Consider the following 14,212-nt stretch of genomic DNA (forward strand, 5'->3'; position numbering starts at 1 on the left):
CCCCTCTTTGGGGTCATTATGGGGCGGGGGGAACACAGAGGTGCTCCCATCTTCTTCCTGATCCCATTGTGGCAACATGGAAAAGTGGGAAGAGCCCAGTTCCCCCCAAGCACAGCCACAAGCAAGTCCTTCCAAGCCATGTATTGCACAGCAATAGGGCCGGGGTGGTGTGTGGGGTCGGGTCCCGATCCTGATCCCGGTCCCTCAACGCTTTCCCTTCCTGGCACATCCCAGCCTCTGGAATATGGTTTTCCCCTTGGGCAGCAGCTTCCTTTGGGCCCTGGGAGGGTTGGAAGCGGTGGGATGCTCCGGTGGGATGCGGCGCCGGCGCTTGCGGAGCCGGGCAGGGCGCGATGGGAGGCGCTTCCTCTTGTTGGGGTTGGGGAACAGGTCTTGAAGGGGGGGGAAGCAAAGGGGGGTCAGTGTAAAGGGGGGTCGTTATAAAAGGGGGGGGTCAGCATAAAAGGGGGTCAGTATAAAGGGGGATCCCTATAAAGGGTGAAGGGTGGGTCACCGTAAAAGGGGGGGTCACTGTACAAGGGGGGTCAGTATAAAGGGGGGTCACTATAATGGGTAATGTGGTCAGTGTAAAGGGGGGGTCACTATAAAAGGGGGGTCAGTATAAAAAGCGATCCCTATAAAGGGTGGGTCACTATAAAAGGGGGTCACTATAGAGTAAAGGGGGGGTCAGTATAAAGTGGGGTCACTATAAAGGGGTCAGTGTAAAGGGGGGCTCACTATAAAGGGGGGTCAGTGTAAAGGGGGGCTCACTATAAAGGGGGGTCAGTGTAAAGGGGGGGTCACTACAAAAGGAGGGGTCACTATAAAAGGGGGGTCACTATAATGGGTAATGTGGTGGTCAGTGTAAAGGGGGGGTCACTATAAAAGGGGGTCAGTATAAAGGGGGATCCCTATAAAGGGTAAAGGGTGAGTCAGTATAAAAGGGGGTCACTATAAAGGGGGGGTCAGTAAAAAGGGGCATCTCTATAAAGGGTAAAGGGATGGTCACTATAAAAGGGGGGCTCACTATAAAGGGGGGGTCAGTGTAAAGGGGGGCTCACTATAAAGGGGTCAGTGGAAAGGGGGAGTCCCTATAAAGGGGTCAGTGTAAAGGGGGGTCACTGAAAAGGGGGATCACTGAAAAAGGGGCTCACTATAAAAGGGGGTCAGTATAAAGGAGGGTCAGTATAAAAGGGGAGTCACTATAAAGGGGGGGTCAGTGTAAAGAGGGGGGTCCCTGTAAAGGGATCAGTGTAAAGGGGGGGTCCCTATAAAGGGGTTAGTGTAAAGGGGGGTCACTATAAAAGGAGTCAGTGTAAAGGGGGGGGTCACTATAAAGGGTAAAGGGATCAGTGTAAAGGGGGGGTCACTATAAAGGGATCCGTGTAAAGGGGGGTCACTATAAAGGGGGGTCACTGAAAAGGGGGATCCTATAAAAGGGGCTCACTATAAAAGGGGGTCAGTATAAAGGAGGGTCAGTATAGAAGGGGAGTCACTATAAAGGGGGGGTCCCTATAAAGGGTAAAGGGATCAGTGTAAAGGGGGGTCACTATAAAGGGGGGGTCAGTGTAAAGGGGGGGGTCCCTGTAAAGGGATCAGTGTAAAGGGGGGGTCCCTATAAAGGGTAAAGGGATCAGTGTAAAGGGGGGTCACTATAAAAGGGATCAGTGTAAAGGGGGAGTCCCTATAAAGGGATCAGTGTAAAGGGGGGGTCCCTATAAAGGGGGGGTCAGTGTAAAGGGGGGGTCACTATAAAGGGGTCAGTGTAAAGGGGGGTCACTATAAAAGGGATCAGTGTAAAGGGGGGGTCCCTATAAAGGGTAAAGGGATCAGTGTAAAGGGGGGTCACTATAAAAGGGATCAGTGTAAAGGGGGGGTCAGTGTAACGGGGGGTCCCTATGCGGGGGGTGCTGGGGACGGTGCTGTGCTGTGTCAGCGCGTTTACTTTGAGCTCCCCTCACTGCGAGCTCGGGCTCGGTGCGTTCTCCTCAGCCACAGCGGGGATGGGGCAGGACAAGGGGGGTGCCCCCCCCCAGCCCGGACTCACCCTGATCCGGCTCCGCGCCCACCTCCCTCCGGTAGTGCTCAGCATCGCTCTCCTCCTCCTCCTCCTCCTCCTGGGCCGCATCCTGCTCCGGAGCACCGGGGTCCTCAGCGCCGCTGTCCCCATCCTGCTCCTGCTCCTGCTGCTTCCTCCGCATCCCCTCCAGGCTCCTCTCCCTGCGGTGTGGACCGAGCCTCACGGTGACGCTGCGCCCTCCCTGCGCTCACCGCTGAGCAGCGCCCCATTGCGTGCCCCATTGCGCTCACCGCTGAGCAGCGCCCCATTGCATGCCCCATTGCGCCCTCCCTGCGCTCACCGCTGAGCAGCGCCCCATTGCATGCCCCATTGCGCCATGCCCCATTGCGCTGTGCCCCATTGCGCCCTCCCTGCGCTCACCGCTGAGCAGTGCCCCATTGCATGCCCCATTGTGCGCACCCTTGCGCTGTGCCCCATTGCGCGCCCCTTACGCTCACCGCTGAGCAGCGCCCCATTGCGCCGTGCCCCCTTGCGCCGTGCCCCCTTGCGCGCCCCATTGTGCTGCGCCCCATTGCGCACCCCATTGCGCTCCCCCTTGCGCTCACCGCTGAGCAGTGCCCCATTGCGCCGTGCCCCATTGCGCTGCGCCCCATTGTGCACCCCATTGCGCTCCCCCTGCACTCACTGCTGAGCAGCGCCCCATTGCATGCCCCCTTGCGTGCCCCATTGCGCTGCGCCCCATTGCGCACCCCATTGCGCTCCCCCTTGCGCTCACCGCTGAGCAGTGCCCCATTGCGCCGTGCCCCCTTGCGCCCCCCCTTGCGCCGTGCCCCATTGCACCGTGCCCCATTGCGCTGTGCCCCATTGCTCCGTGCCCCCTTGCGCTCACCGCTGCACCTGCCGCTGCCGCCGCTTGCGCTCCACGGCCTCCTCCTGGCGCTGGCGCCGCTCGGCCCGGAGCTGCAGCTTCGCCTCCTGCCGAGCCAGCAGCGCCCGCACCTCGGCCTCGGGCTTGTGCACTGCGGGGAGAGGCGCTCAGCACCCAGTGAGCACCCAGGGACCCAGTGAGAGCACCCAATGAGAGCACCCAATGAGCACCCAGTGAGAGCACCCAATGAGAGCACCCAATGAGCACCCAGTGAGAGCACCCAGGGACCCACTGAGAGCACCCAGGGACCCGCTCAGCACCCAGTGAGAGCACCCAGTGAGAGCACCCAGGGACCCGCTCAGCACCCACTGAGAGCACCCAGGGACCCAATGAGAGCACCCAGTGAGAGCACCCAGGGACCCGCTCAGCACCCAGTGAGAGCACCCAGTGAGAGCACCCAGTGAGAGCACCCAGTGAGCACCCAGTAAGAGCACCCAATGAGAGGACCCAATGAGAGCACCCAATGAGCACCCAGTGAGAGCACCCAGTGAGAGCACCCAGGGAACTGCTCAGCACCTAGTGAGAGCACCCAGTGAGAGCACCCAGAGACCCAGTGAGCGCACCCAGGGACCCGCTCAGCAACACTGAGAGCACCCAATGAGAGCACCCAGGGAACACTCAGGGACCCAATGAGAGCACCCAGGGACCCACCGAGAGCACCCAATGAGAGCACCCACTGAGAGCACCCAGGGACCCACCGAGAGCACCCAATGAGAGCACCCACTGAGAGCACCCAGGGACCCGCTCAGCACCACTGAGAGCAGCCAGGGACCCACCGAGAGCACCCAATGAGAGCACCCAGGGACCTGCTGAGAGCACCCAGGGAACTGCTCAGCACCCCCTGAGAGCACCCAGTGAGAGCACCCAGGGACCCAGTGAGAGCACCCACTGAGAGCAGCCAGGGACCCACTCAGCACCACTGAGAGCAGCCAGGGACCCCCTGAGAGCACCCAATGAGAGCACCCAGGGACCCACTCAGCACCACTGAGAGCAGCCAGGGACCCCCTGAGAGCACCCACTGAGAGCACCCACTGACAGCACCCAGGGACCCACCGAGAGCACCCAATGAGAGCACCCAGGGACCCACCGAGAGCACCCAATGAGAGCACCCAGGGACCCGCTCAGCACCCAATGAGAGCACCCAGGGACTCCCTGAGAGCACCCACTGACAGCACCCACTGACAGCACCCAGGGACCCACCGAGAGCACCCAATGAGAGCAGCCAGGGACCCCCTGAGAGCACCCACTGAGAGCACCCAGTGAGAGCACCCAGTGAGCACTCACCGAAGCCGTGGTAGAGCACGTTGCCCTGCGCCAGCCCCTCCTCCACCTTGCAGAGCCGCAGCGTCATGCGGGGCCCGATCTGTGGGAAGAGCAATGGGATGCGACGGATCCCCATGGAGCCCCATGGAGCTGGGATCCCCATGGATCCCCATGGAGCCCCATGGAGCTGGGATCCCCATGGATCCCCATGGAGCCCCATGGAGCTGGGATCCCCATGGATCCCCATGGAGCCCCATGGAGCCGGGAGCCCCATGGATCCCCATGGAGCCCCATGGATCCCCATGGAGCCGGGATCCCCATGGAGCCGGGAGCCCAATGGGTCCCCATGGACCTGGGATCCCGATGGATCCCCATGGATCCCCATGGAGCCAGGAGCCCAATGGGTCCCCATGGACCTGAGATCCCCATGGATCCCCATGGATCCCCATGGAGCTGGGATCCCCATGGAGCCAGGAGCCCAATGGAGCTGGGATCCCCATGGAGCTGGGATCCCGATGGAGTTGGGTGCCCAATGGAGCTGGGATCCCCATGGAGCTGGGATCCCGATGGAGTTGGGTGCCCAATGGAGCTGGGATCCCAATGGAGCCGGGATCCCCATGGATCCCCACGGAGCCGGGAGCCCAATGGAGCTGGGATACGGATGGAGCCCAATGGAGTCGGGTGCCCAATGGATCCCCATGGAGCCGGGATCCCAATGGAGCCGGGAGCCCAATGGATCTGGGAGTCCAATGGATCCCAATAGAGCTGGGATCCTGATGGAGCTGGGTGCCCAATGGAACCAGGAGCCCAATAGATCCCAATAGAGCTGGGATCCTGATGGAGCCAGGTGCCCAATGGAGCTGGGATCCCGATGGAGCCGGGTGCCCAATGGAGACGGGAGCCCAATAGAACTGGGAGCCCAATGGAGCCGGGATCCTGATGGATCCCAATGGAGCCAGGTGCCCAATGGATCCCAATGGAGCTGGGAGCCTGATGGAGCTGGGATCCCAATGGAGCCGGGATCCTGATTGATCCCAATGGAGCCAGGATCCCGATGGATCCCAATGGATCCCGATGGATCCCGGTGGATCCCGACGGAGCCGGGATGAGGCACGCACCTCGGTGAGGCGCACAGCGCTCTGCTGAGCCTTGGCGTTGCCTCGGCCCGCGCAGGCCTGGGGCAGCTCGGTCACGTTGTGGGGCCCATCCTGCTCCGCTTCGCTCTCCGAGAGGTTGAGGTCCCTGCGGAACGGGGTGGGAATGGGCTCGGACCCCCCTGGGTGTCCCCGTGGGCGTCCCTATGGGTGTCCCTATGGGCGTCCCCATGGGTGCCTCTATGGGTGTCCCTATGGGTGTCCCCTTGGGTGTCCCTATGGGTGTCCCCATGGGTGTCCCCTTGATGGCCCTATGGGTGCCTCTATGGGTGTCCCCTTGGGTGTCCCTATGGGTGCCTCTATGGGTGTCCCCTTGGGTGTCCCCATGGGTATCCCTATGGGTGCCCCCATGGGTGCTTCTATGGGTGTCCCTATGGGTGTCCCTATGGGTGTCCCTATGGGTGTCCCCTTGGGTGTCCCCTTGATGTCCCTATGGGTGCCTCTATGGGTGTCCCCTTGGGTGTCCCTATGGGTGCCTCTGTGGGTGTCCCCTTGGGTGTCCCTATGGGTGCCTCTATGGGTGTCCCCATGGGTGTCCCTATGGGTGTCCCCTTGGGTGTCCCTATGGGTGCCTCTATGGGCATCCCTATGGGTGTGCCCCCTTGGGTGTCCCTATGGGTGCCTCTGTGGGTGTCCCCTTGGGTGTCCCTATGGGTGCCTCTATGGGTGTCCCCTTGGATGTCCCTATGGGTGCCTCTATGGGTGTCCCCTTGGGTGTCCCTATGGGTGCCTCTGTGGGTGTCCCCTTGGATGTCCCTATGGGTGCCTCTATGGGTGTCCCCTTGGGTGTCCCTTGGGTGTCCCCATGGGTGCCTCTATGGGTGTCCCCTTGGGTGCCCCCTTGGGTGTCCCCATGCACCCGTACTTGACCAGGAGCTCGCTGATGTCCTCCAAGCGGCTCATGTTGGGGAACTTCTCCTGCAGCAGCTTCTTGAGGCCTTTGCTCACTCCCACGGGGACCACCTTGACGCTGCTGCGGGGAGGAAGAGGAGGAGGAGGAGGAAAGGGAAGAGTAGAAGGAAGGGGGAAAGGAGGAGGAGGAAAGGGGGGAGGAGGGGGGAAAGGAGGGGGGAAAGGAGGGGGGAAAGGAAAAGGAGGAGGAAGAGGAGGAGGAAGAAGAGGGAAAGGAGAAGAAAGAGAAGGAGGAAGAGGGAAAGGAGGAAGAGAAAAAGGAATAGGAGAAGGAGGAAAAGGAGGGGAAGAGGGAAAGGAGGGGGAAGAAAAGGAATAGGAAGAGAAGGAAGAGAGAAAAGAGGAAGAGGAGAAACGGGAAAAGGAGGAGGAGGAGGAAAAGGAAGAGAACGAGGAAAAGGAGAAGGAAAAGGAGAAAGAGAAGAAGGAGGAAGAGGAGGAGGAGGAAAAGGAGGAGGAGGAAGAGGAGAAAGAGGAAAAGGAGGAGGAAGAGGAGGAAGAGGGAAAGCAGAAGGAAGAGGGAAAGGAGGAGGAGGAAGAGGAGGAGGACGAGAAGGAGGATGAGGAGGAGGAAGAGGAGGAGGAGGAGGAAGAGGGAAAGAAGGAGGAGGAAGAGGGAAAGGAGGAGGAAGAAGAGAAGGAGGAGGAGGAAGAAGAGGAAAAGAAGGAGGAAGAGGAGGAGGAAGAGGAGGAGGACAAGGAGGAGGATGAGGAGGAGGAAGAGGAAGAGAAAGAGAAAGAGGAGGAGGAGGAAAAGGAGGAGAAAGAGGAGGAAGAGGAGAAGGAAGAGAAGGAGAAAGAGGAGGAAGAGGAGGAGGAGGAAGAGGGAAAGGAGAAGGGGGAAGAGGGAAAGGAGGAGGAAGAAGAGAAGGAGGAGGAGGAGGAAGAAGAGGAAAAGAAGGAGGAAGAGGAGGAGGAAGAGGGAAAGGAGGAGGAGAAAGAGGAGGAAGAGGAGGAGGAGGAAGAGGCCAGGGCCCCGTCCCCAGGGCGCTCTGCAGGCGCACGAGGAAGCCACTCACTAGTGCCTGAAGTGCAGGAGCTGCGTCTCCTCCTCGTAGGTGACGAGCACGCAGCGCTTGATGCTGTTGAGGTTCACCTGCACGAGGAGGAGGAGGATGAAGAGCAGGCGATGGAGACGCACCCCCCCTGAAGCGCAGCACCCATGGGTGCCCCCGCCCGTCCCCCACGCACCGTGTGCACGTTGATGGAGGGGAAGAGGTGCTGGAAGGTGCTGGCCATGAGCTTGACGTGGATGTGCTGCAGCCCGAAGTTGCTGAGCACCAGGAGCGGGGGGCGGCGGAACTGCTGCTCGTGCATGCGGTGCCGGCGCTGCGCGGACACCACGTCCCGCAGGAGGGAGTACTGGGGGGAGGGGAGGGGAGCGGGGTGAGAGGGGGGGAGGGGGGATGGGGGAGGAGGGATGGGGAGGGGGAGGGGGTGAGGATGGGGAGGGGGTGAGGATGAGGAAGGGGTGAGGAGGAGGAGGGATGGGGGTGGGGGGTGAGGAGGGGGATGGGTGAGGAGGGGGATGGGTGAAGAGGAGGAGCAGGTGAGGATGAGGATGAGGAAGGAAGGGGATGAGGAAGGAGTAAGGATGGGGAGGGGGTGAGGATGAGGAGGGATGGGGATGGGGGGGTGAGGAGGGGGATGGATGATGAGGAGGAGCAGGTGAGGATGAGGATGAGGAAGGAAGGGGATGAGGAAGGAGTGAGGATGGGGAGGGGGTGAGGATGAGGGGGGGTGAGGATGAGGAGGGGGTGAGGATGAGGAAGGAAGGGGATGAGGAAGGGGTGAGGATGGGGAGGGGGTGAGGATGAGGATGAGGAAGGAGGGGGATGAGGAAGGGGTGAGGATGGGAGAGGGGGTGAGGTTGAGAAGGGTGAGGATGGGGAGGGGGTGAGGAGGAGGAGGGATGGGGAGGGGGTGAGGATGGGGAGGGGGTGAGGATGAGAAGGGGGTGAGGATGAGGAAGGATGGGGATGAGGAGGGATGGAGATGAGGGGGTGAGGATGAGGAGGGATGGGGGTGAGGAGGGGGATGGGTGAGGAGGAGGAGGGGTGAAGAGGAAGAGCAGGTGAGGATGAGGATGAGGAAGGAAGGGGATGAGGAAGGGGTGAGGATGGGGAGGGGGTGGGGATGAGGAAGGAGTGAGGATGGGGAGGGGGTGAGGATGAGGAGGGGGTGAGGATGAGGAGGGGGTGAGGATGAGGAAGGAAGGGGATGAGGAGGGATGGAAATGAGGGGGTGAGGAGGAGGAGGGACAGGGATGAGGAAGGATGGGGATGAGGAGGGATGGAAATGAGGGGGTGAGGAGGAGGAGGGATGGGGGTGGGGGGGTGAGTTGGGGGATGGGTGAGGATGAGGAGGGGTGAAGAGGAGGAGCGGGTGAGGATGAGGAAGGAAGGGGATGAGGAAGGGGTGAGGATGGGGAGGGGGTGAGGATGAGGAAGGGGTGAGGATGGGGAGGGGGTGAGGATGAGGAAGGGGTGAGGATGAGGAAGGGGCGAGGAGGCGGAGGGGGTGAGGATGAGGAGGGATGGGGAGGAAGAGGGATGGGGATGGGGGGGTGAGGAGGGGGTGGGACGGGGATGAGGAGGGATGGAAATGAGGGGGTGAGGATGAGGAGGGGACGAGAAGAGGATGAGGAGGGGATGGGGATGAGGAGCGATGGGGATGAGGAGCGGGGTCATGAGGATGAGGAAGGGATGAGGATGAGCAGGGGATGAAGATGAGCACCCACCTCCATCACTTTGAAGGTCAAGGTCGGGCCCCCGGGCAGCCGGAACACCTTCTGTTGAGGGGGGGAAGAGGAACCAGTGACAAGGGTGCCACCACCGGTGTCCCATGGGTGCCACCACCATCAGTGTCCCATGGTGCCACCACCATCAGTGTCCCATGGGTGCCACCACCACCATCGGTGTCCCATGGGTGCCACCATCAGTGTCCCATGGGTGCCACCACCACCATCAGTGTCCCATGGGTGCCACCACCACCATCAGTGTCCCATGGGTGCCACCACCACCATCGGTGTCCCATGGGTGCCACCATCAGTGTCCCATGGGTGCCACCACCACCATCGGTGTCCCATGGGTGCCACCACCACCGGTGTCCCATGGGTGCCACCACCATCAGTGTCCCATGGGTGCCACCACCACCATCGGTGTCCCATGGGTGCCACCACCACCGGTGTCCCATGGGTGCCACCACCATCAGTGTCCCATGGGTGCCACCACCACCATCGGTGTCCCATGGGTGCCACCACCACCATCGGTGTCCCATGGGTGCCACCATCAGTGTCCCATGGGTGCCACCACCACCAGTGTCCCATGGGTGCCACCACCATCAGTGTCCCATGGGTGCCACCACCATCAGTGTCCCATGGGTGCCACCACCACCATCGGTGTCCCATGGGTGCCACCATCAGTGTCCCATGGGTGCCACCACCGGTGTCCCATGGGTGCCACCACCATCGGTGTCCCATGGGTGCCACCATCAGTGTCCCATGGGTGCCACCACCACCATCAGTGTCCCATGGGTGCCACCACCAGTGTCCCATGGGTGCCACCACCAGTGTCCCATGGGTGCCGCCACCACCATCGGTGTCCCATGGGTGCCACCACCACCATCGGTGTCCCATGGGTGCCACCACCACCATCAGTGTCCCATGGTGCCACCACCATCAGTGTCCCATGGGTGCCACCACCACCATCAGTGTCCCATGGGTGCCACCACCACCATCGGTGTCCCATGGGTGCCACCACCACCGGTGTCCCATGGGTGCCACCACCATCAGTGTCCCATGGGTGCCACCACCAGTGTCCCATGGGTGCCACCACCACCATCAGTGTCCCATGGGTGCCACCATCGGTGTCCCATGGGTGCCACCACCACCATCAGTGTCCCATGGGTGCCACCACCACCAGTGTCCCATGGGTGCCACCACCACCACCGGTGTCCCATGGGTGCCACCACCACCATCAGTGTCCCATGGGTGCCACCACCATCAGTGTCCCATGGGTGCCACCATCAGTGTCCCATGGGTGCCACCATCAGTGTCCCATGGGTGCCACCATCAGTGTCCCATGGGTGCCACCACCACCATCGGTGTCCCATGGGTGCCACCATCAGTGTCCCATGGGTGCCACCACCGGTGTCCCATGGGTGCCACCACCACCATCAGTGTCCCATGGGTGCCACCACCACCAGTGTCCCATGGGTGCCACCACCGGTGTCCCATGGGTGCCACCACCACCGGTGTCCCATGGGTGCCACCACCACCACCGGTGTCCCATGGGTGCCACCACCACCAGTGTCCCATGGGTGCCACCACCATCAGTGTCCCATGGGTGCCACCACCATCAGTGTCCCATGGGTGCCACCACCATCAGTGTCCCATGGGTGCCACCACCACCATCAGTGTCCCATGGGTGCCACCACCATCAGTGTCCCATGGGTGCCACCACCACCGATGTCCCATGGGTGCCACCACCACCAGTGTCCCATGGGTGCCACCACCACCGATGTCCCATGGGTGCCACAACCACCATCAGTGTCCCATGGGTGCCACCACCACCGATGTCCTATGGGTGCCACCACCAGTGTCCCATGGGTGCCACCATCAGTGTCCCATGGGTGCCACCACCGGTGTCCCATGGGTGCCACCACCATCGGTGTCCCATGGGTGCTACCATCGGTGTCCCATGGGTGCCACCATCGGTGTCCCATGGGTGCCACCATCAGTGTCCCATGGGTGCCACCACCACCATCAGTGTCCCATGGGTGCCACCACCACCATCGGTGTCCCATGGGTGCCACCACCATCAGTGTCCCATGGGTGCCACCACCAGTGTCCCATGGGTGCCACCACCACCAGTGTCCCATGGGTGCCACCACCAGTGTCCAATGGGTGCCACCACCACCAGTGTCCCATGGGTGCCACCACCACCATCGGTGTCCCATGGGTGCCACCACCACCGGTGTCCCATGGGTGCCACCATTCCCGGTCCCCAGCACAGCCGCATCAGTGCGTTTACTTTGCTTGGAATCACGGTGTGGATTCAAGGAGCTTTTGTCATCATCTGCGTGTGATGGGGACACTGGGAATGGGACACTGGGAATGGGACACTGGGAATGGGACAGAAATGGGACACTGGGAATGGGACACTGGGAATGGGACAGGAATGGGACACTGGGAATGGGACACTGGGAATGGGACAGGAATGGGACATTGGGAATGGGACACTGGAAATGGGACAGAAATGGGAAAGGAATGGGACACTGGGAATGGGACAGAAATGGGACACTGGGAATGGGACAGGAATGGGACAGGAATGGGATGCTGGGAATGGGATGCTGGGAATGGGCCATGGAGAATGGGATACTGGGAATGGGATGCTAGGATTGGGATGCTGGAAATGGGATACTGGGAATGGGATGCCAGGAATGGGCCTCAAAAGGTTGATGCTGGGAATGGGATGCTGGGAATGGGCCTCCCCAGGTTGATGCTGGGAATGGGATGCTGGGAATGGGATACCAGGAATGGGCCATGGGGAATGGGACACTGGGAATGGGATACCAGGAATGGGCCTCACCAGGTTGATGCTGGGAATGGGATGCCGGGAATGGGATACCAGGAACGGGCCTCACCAGGTTGATGCTGGGAATGGGATGCTGGGAATGGGATACCGGGAATGGGCCATGGGGAATGGGATACCAGGAACGGGCCTCACCAGGTTGATGCTGGGAATGGGATGCTGGGAATGGGATACCAGGAACGGGCCTCACCAGGTTGATGCTGGGAATGGGATGCCGGGAATGGGATACCGGGAACGGGCCTCACCAGGTTGATGCTGGGAATGGGACACTGGGAATGGGCCTCACCAAGTTGATGCTGGGAATGGGATACCGGGAATGGGATCCCAGGAACGGGCCTCACCAGGTTGATGCTGGACGCTGATTTACTGAACACCAGGAAATGTGTCACCCCCAGGGGCCCGGCCACGGCCACAAAGTCCTTCAGGGAATTGCTTTTCCGCACCTATGGAGAGCAGGGATGGGGATGGGGATGAGGTGGGGTGGATGGGATGGATGGGACGGGATGGATGGGATAGGGATGGGATGGGATAGGAATGGGGATGAGATGGGATGGATGGGGATGGGATGGATGGGACAGGACGGAATAGGGTGGGGATGGGATGGAACAGGATAGGATGGGATGGATGGGACAGGATAGAATGGGATGGGATGGATGGGATGGATGGGATAGATGGGATGGGATGGATGGGACGGGATGGATGTGACGGGATGGATGCGATGGGATGGATGGGATGGGATGGATGGGACGGGATGGATGTGACGGGATGGATGCGATGGGATGGATGGGATGGGATGGATGGGACGGGATGGATGTGACGGGATGGATGCAATGGGATGGATGGGACGGGATGGATGTGATGGGATGGATGGGGAAGGATGGGATGGATGCGATGGGATGGATGCGATGGGATGGATGGGATGGATGTGATGTGATGGATGGGATGGGATGGATGGGATGGGATAGATGTGATGGGATGGATGCGATGGGATGGATGCGATGGGATGGGATGGATGGGATGGGATGGGATGGGATGGATGGGGCAGGATGGGACGGATGTGATGGGATGGATGGGATGGGATAGATGTGATGGGATGGATGCGATGGGATGGATGCGATGGGATGGGATGGATGGGATGGGATGGGACGGGATGGATGGGATAGGACGGGATGGATGGGATGGGACGGGATGGATGGGATGGGACGGGATGGATGGGGCAGGATGGGACGGATGTGATGCGATGGGACAGGGCTGTGATGAGCCCCCCCTCTCCCCCATGTCCCTGGTTGGGGGGGGGGGGGTGGTGTTGGTGTCCCCCGGTGCTCACCCGCAGCGCCCGCGCCGTGAAGGGCTCCAGCACCCGGCGCACGTCGGCCACGAGGCCTCGGAGGCAGCGCCCGGTGCGTCCCCGGCCCAGCACGAAGGAGTGGGGCACGGAGCCGAAGTCCTGCTGGGCCCGGAGCCGCGCCGCCGCCCGCTCCTGCCGCTGCCGCCGGCTCTGCCGGGACGGGGACGGGGACCGGGGGGGGTGAGCCCGGGGCTGAGCCCCGGCACCGGGGCGGCCGCAAGCCACAGCCCGCAGCCTGCTCCTGCGGCCCATCCCCGTATCCCATTCCCTGTATCCCATATCCCATCCCCATATCCCACTCCCTGTATCCCATATCCCATCCCCATATCCCACTCCCTGTATCCCATATCCCACTCCCTGTATCCCATATCCCATCCCCATATCCCACTCCCTGTACCCCATATCCCATCCCCATATCCCACTCCCGATCCCATCCCCATATCCCATTCCCTGTATCCCATATCCCATCCCCATATCCCAGATCCCATCCCCATATCCCACTCCCTGTATCCCATATCCCATCCCCGTATCCCATTCCCGATCCCATCCCCACATCCCATTTCCTGTATCCCATATCCCATCCCCATATCCCACTCCCGATCCCATCCCCATATCCCATTCCTGTTCCCATCCCCATTCCCTGTATCCCATATCCCACTCCCGATCACGTCCCCATATCCCATTCCCTGTATCCCATATCCCATTCCTATATCCCACTCCCAATCCCATCCCCATATCCCATTCCCGTTCCCATCCCCATATCCCATTCCCTGTATCCCATATCCCATGCCCATATCCCACTCCCTGTATCCCATATCCCACTCCCTGTATCCCATATCCCATCCCCATATCCCATTCCCGATCCCATCCCCACATCCCATTTCCTGTATCCCATATCCCATCCCCATATCCCACTCCCGATCCCATCCCCATATCCCATTCCCGTTCCCATCCCCATTCCCTGTATCCCATATCCCACTCCCGATCACGTCC

At 61.1% G+C, this 14,212-nt stretch overlaps 1 protein-coding gene across 1 annotated transcript; it reads right to left on the bottom strand.

Moving 5' to 3' along the window:
- Window positions 1-194: 194 nt before the first annotated feature.
- Window positions 195-13,471, bottom strand: PPAN (peter pan homolog). Its single transcript, XM_062636561.1, has 11 exons — window positions 13,199-13,471; window positions 12,213-12,314; window positions 9,018-9,068; window positions 7,469-7,639; window positions 7,297-7,373; window positions 6,231-6,338; window positions 5,330-5,453; window positions 4,233-4,311; window positions 2,910-3,039; window positions 2,048-2,220; window positions 195-392 (listed from the first exon to the last, which is right to left on the bottom strand). Exons 1-11 carry the CDS (start codon window positions 13,469-13,471, stop codon window positions 205-207), a joined length of 1,476 nt encoding a protein of 491 aa, XP_062492545.1. The 3' UTR covers window positions 195-204.
- Window positions 13,472-14,212: the final 741 nt, after the last annotated feature.

The sequence above is a fragment of the Pezoporus occidentalis genome, unplaced genomic scaffold (genome assembly GCF_034315485.1).
Source record: "Pezoporus occidentalis ecotype Australia unplaced genomic scaffold, CSIRO_AGI_Poc_V1 ctg481, whole genome shotgun sequence".
Taxonomy (NCBI): Eukaryota; Metazoa; Chordata; class Aves; order Psittaciformes; family Psittacidae; genus Pezoporus; species Pezoporus occidentalis.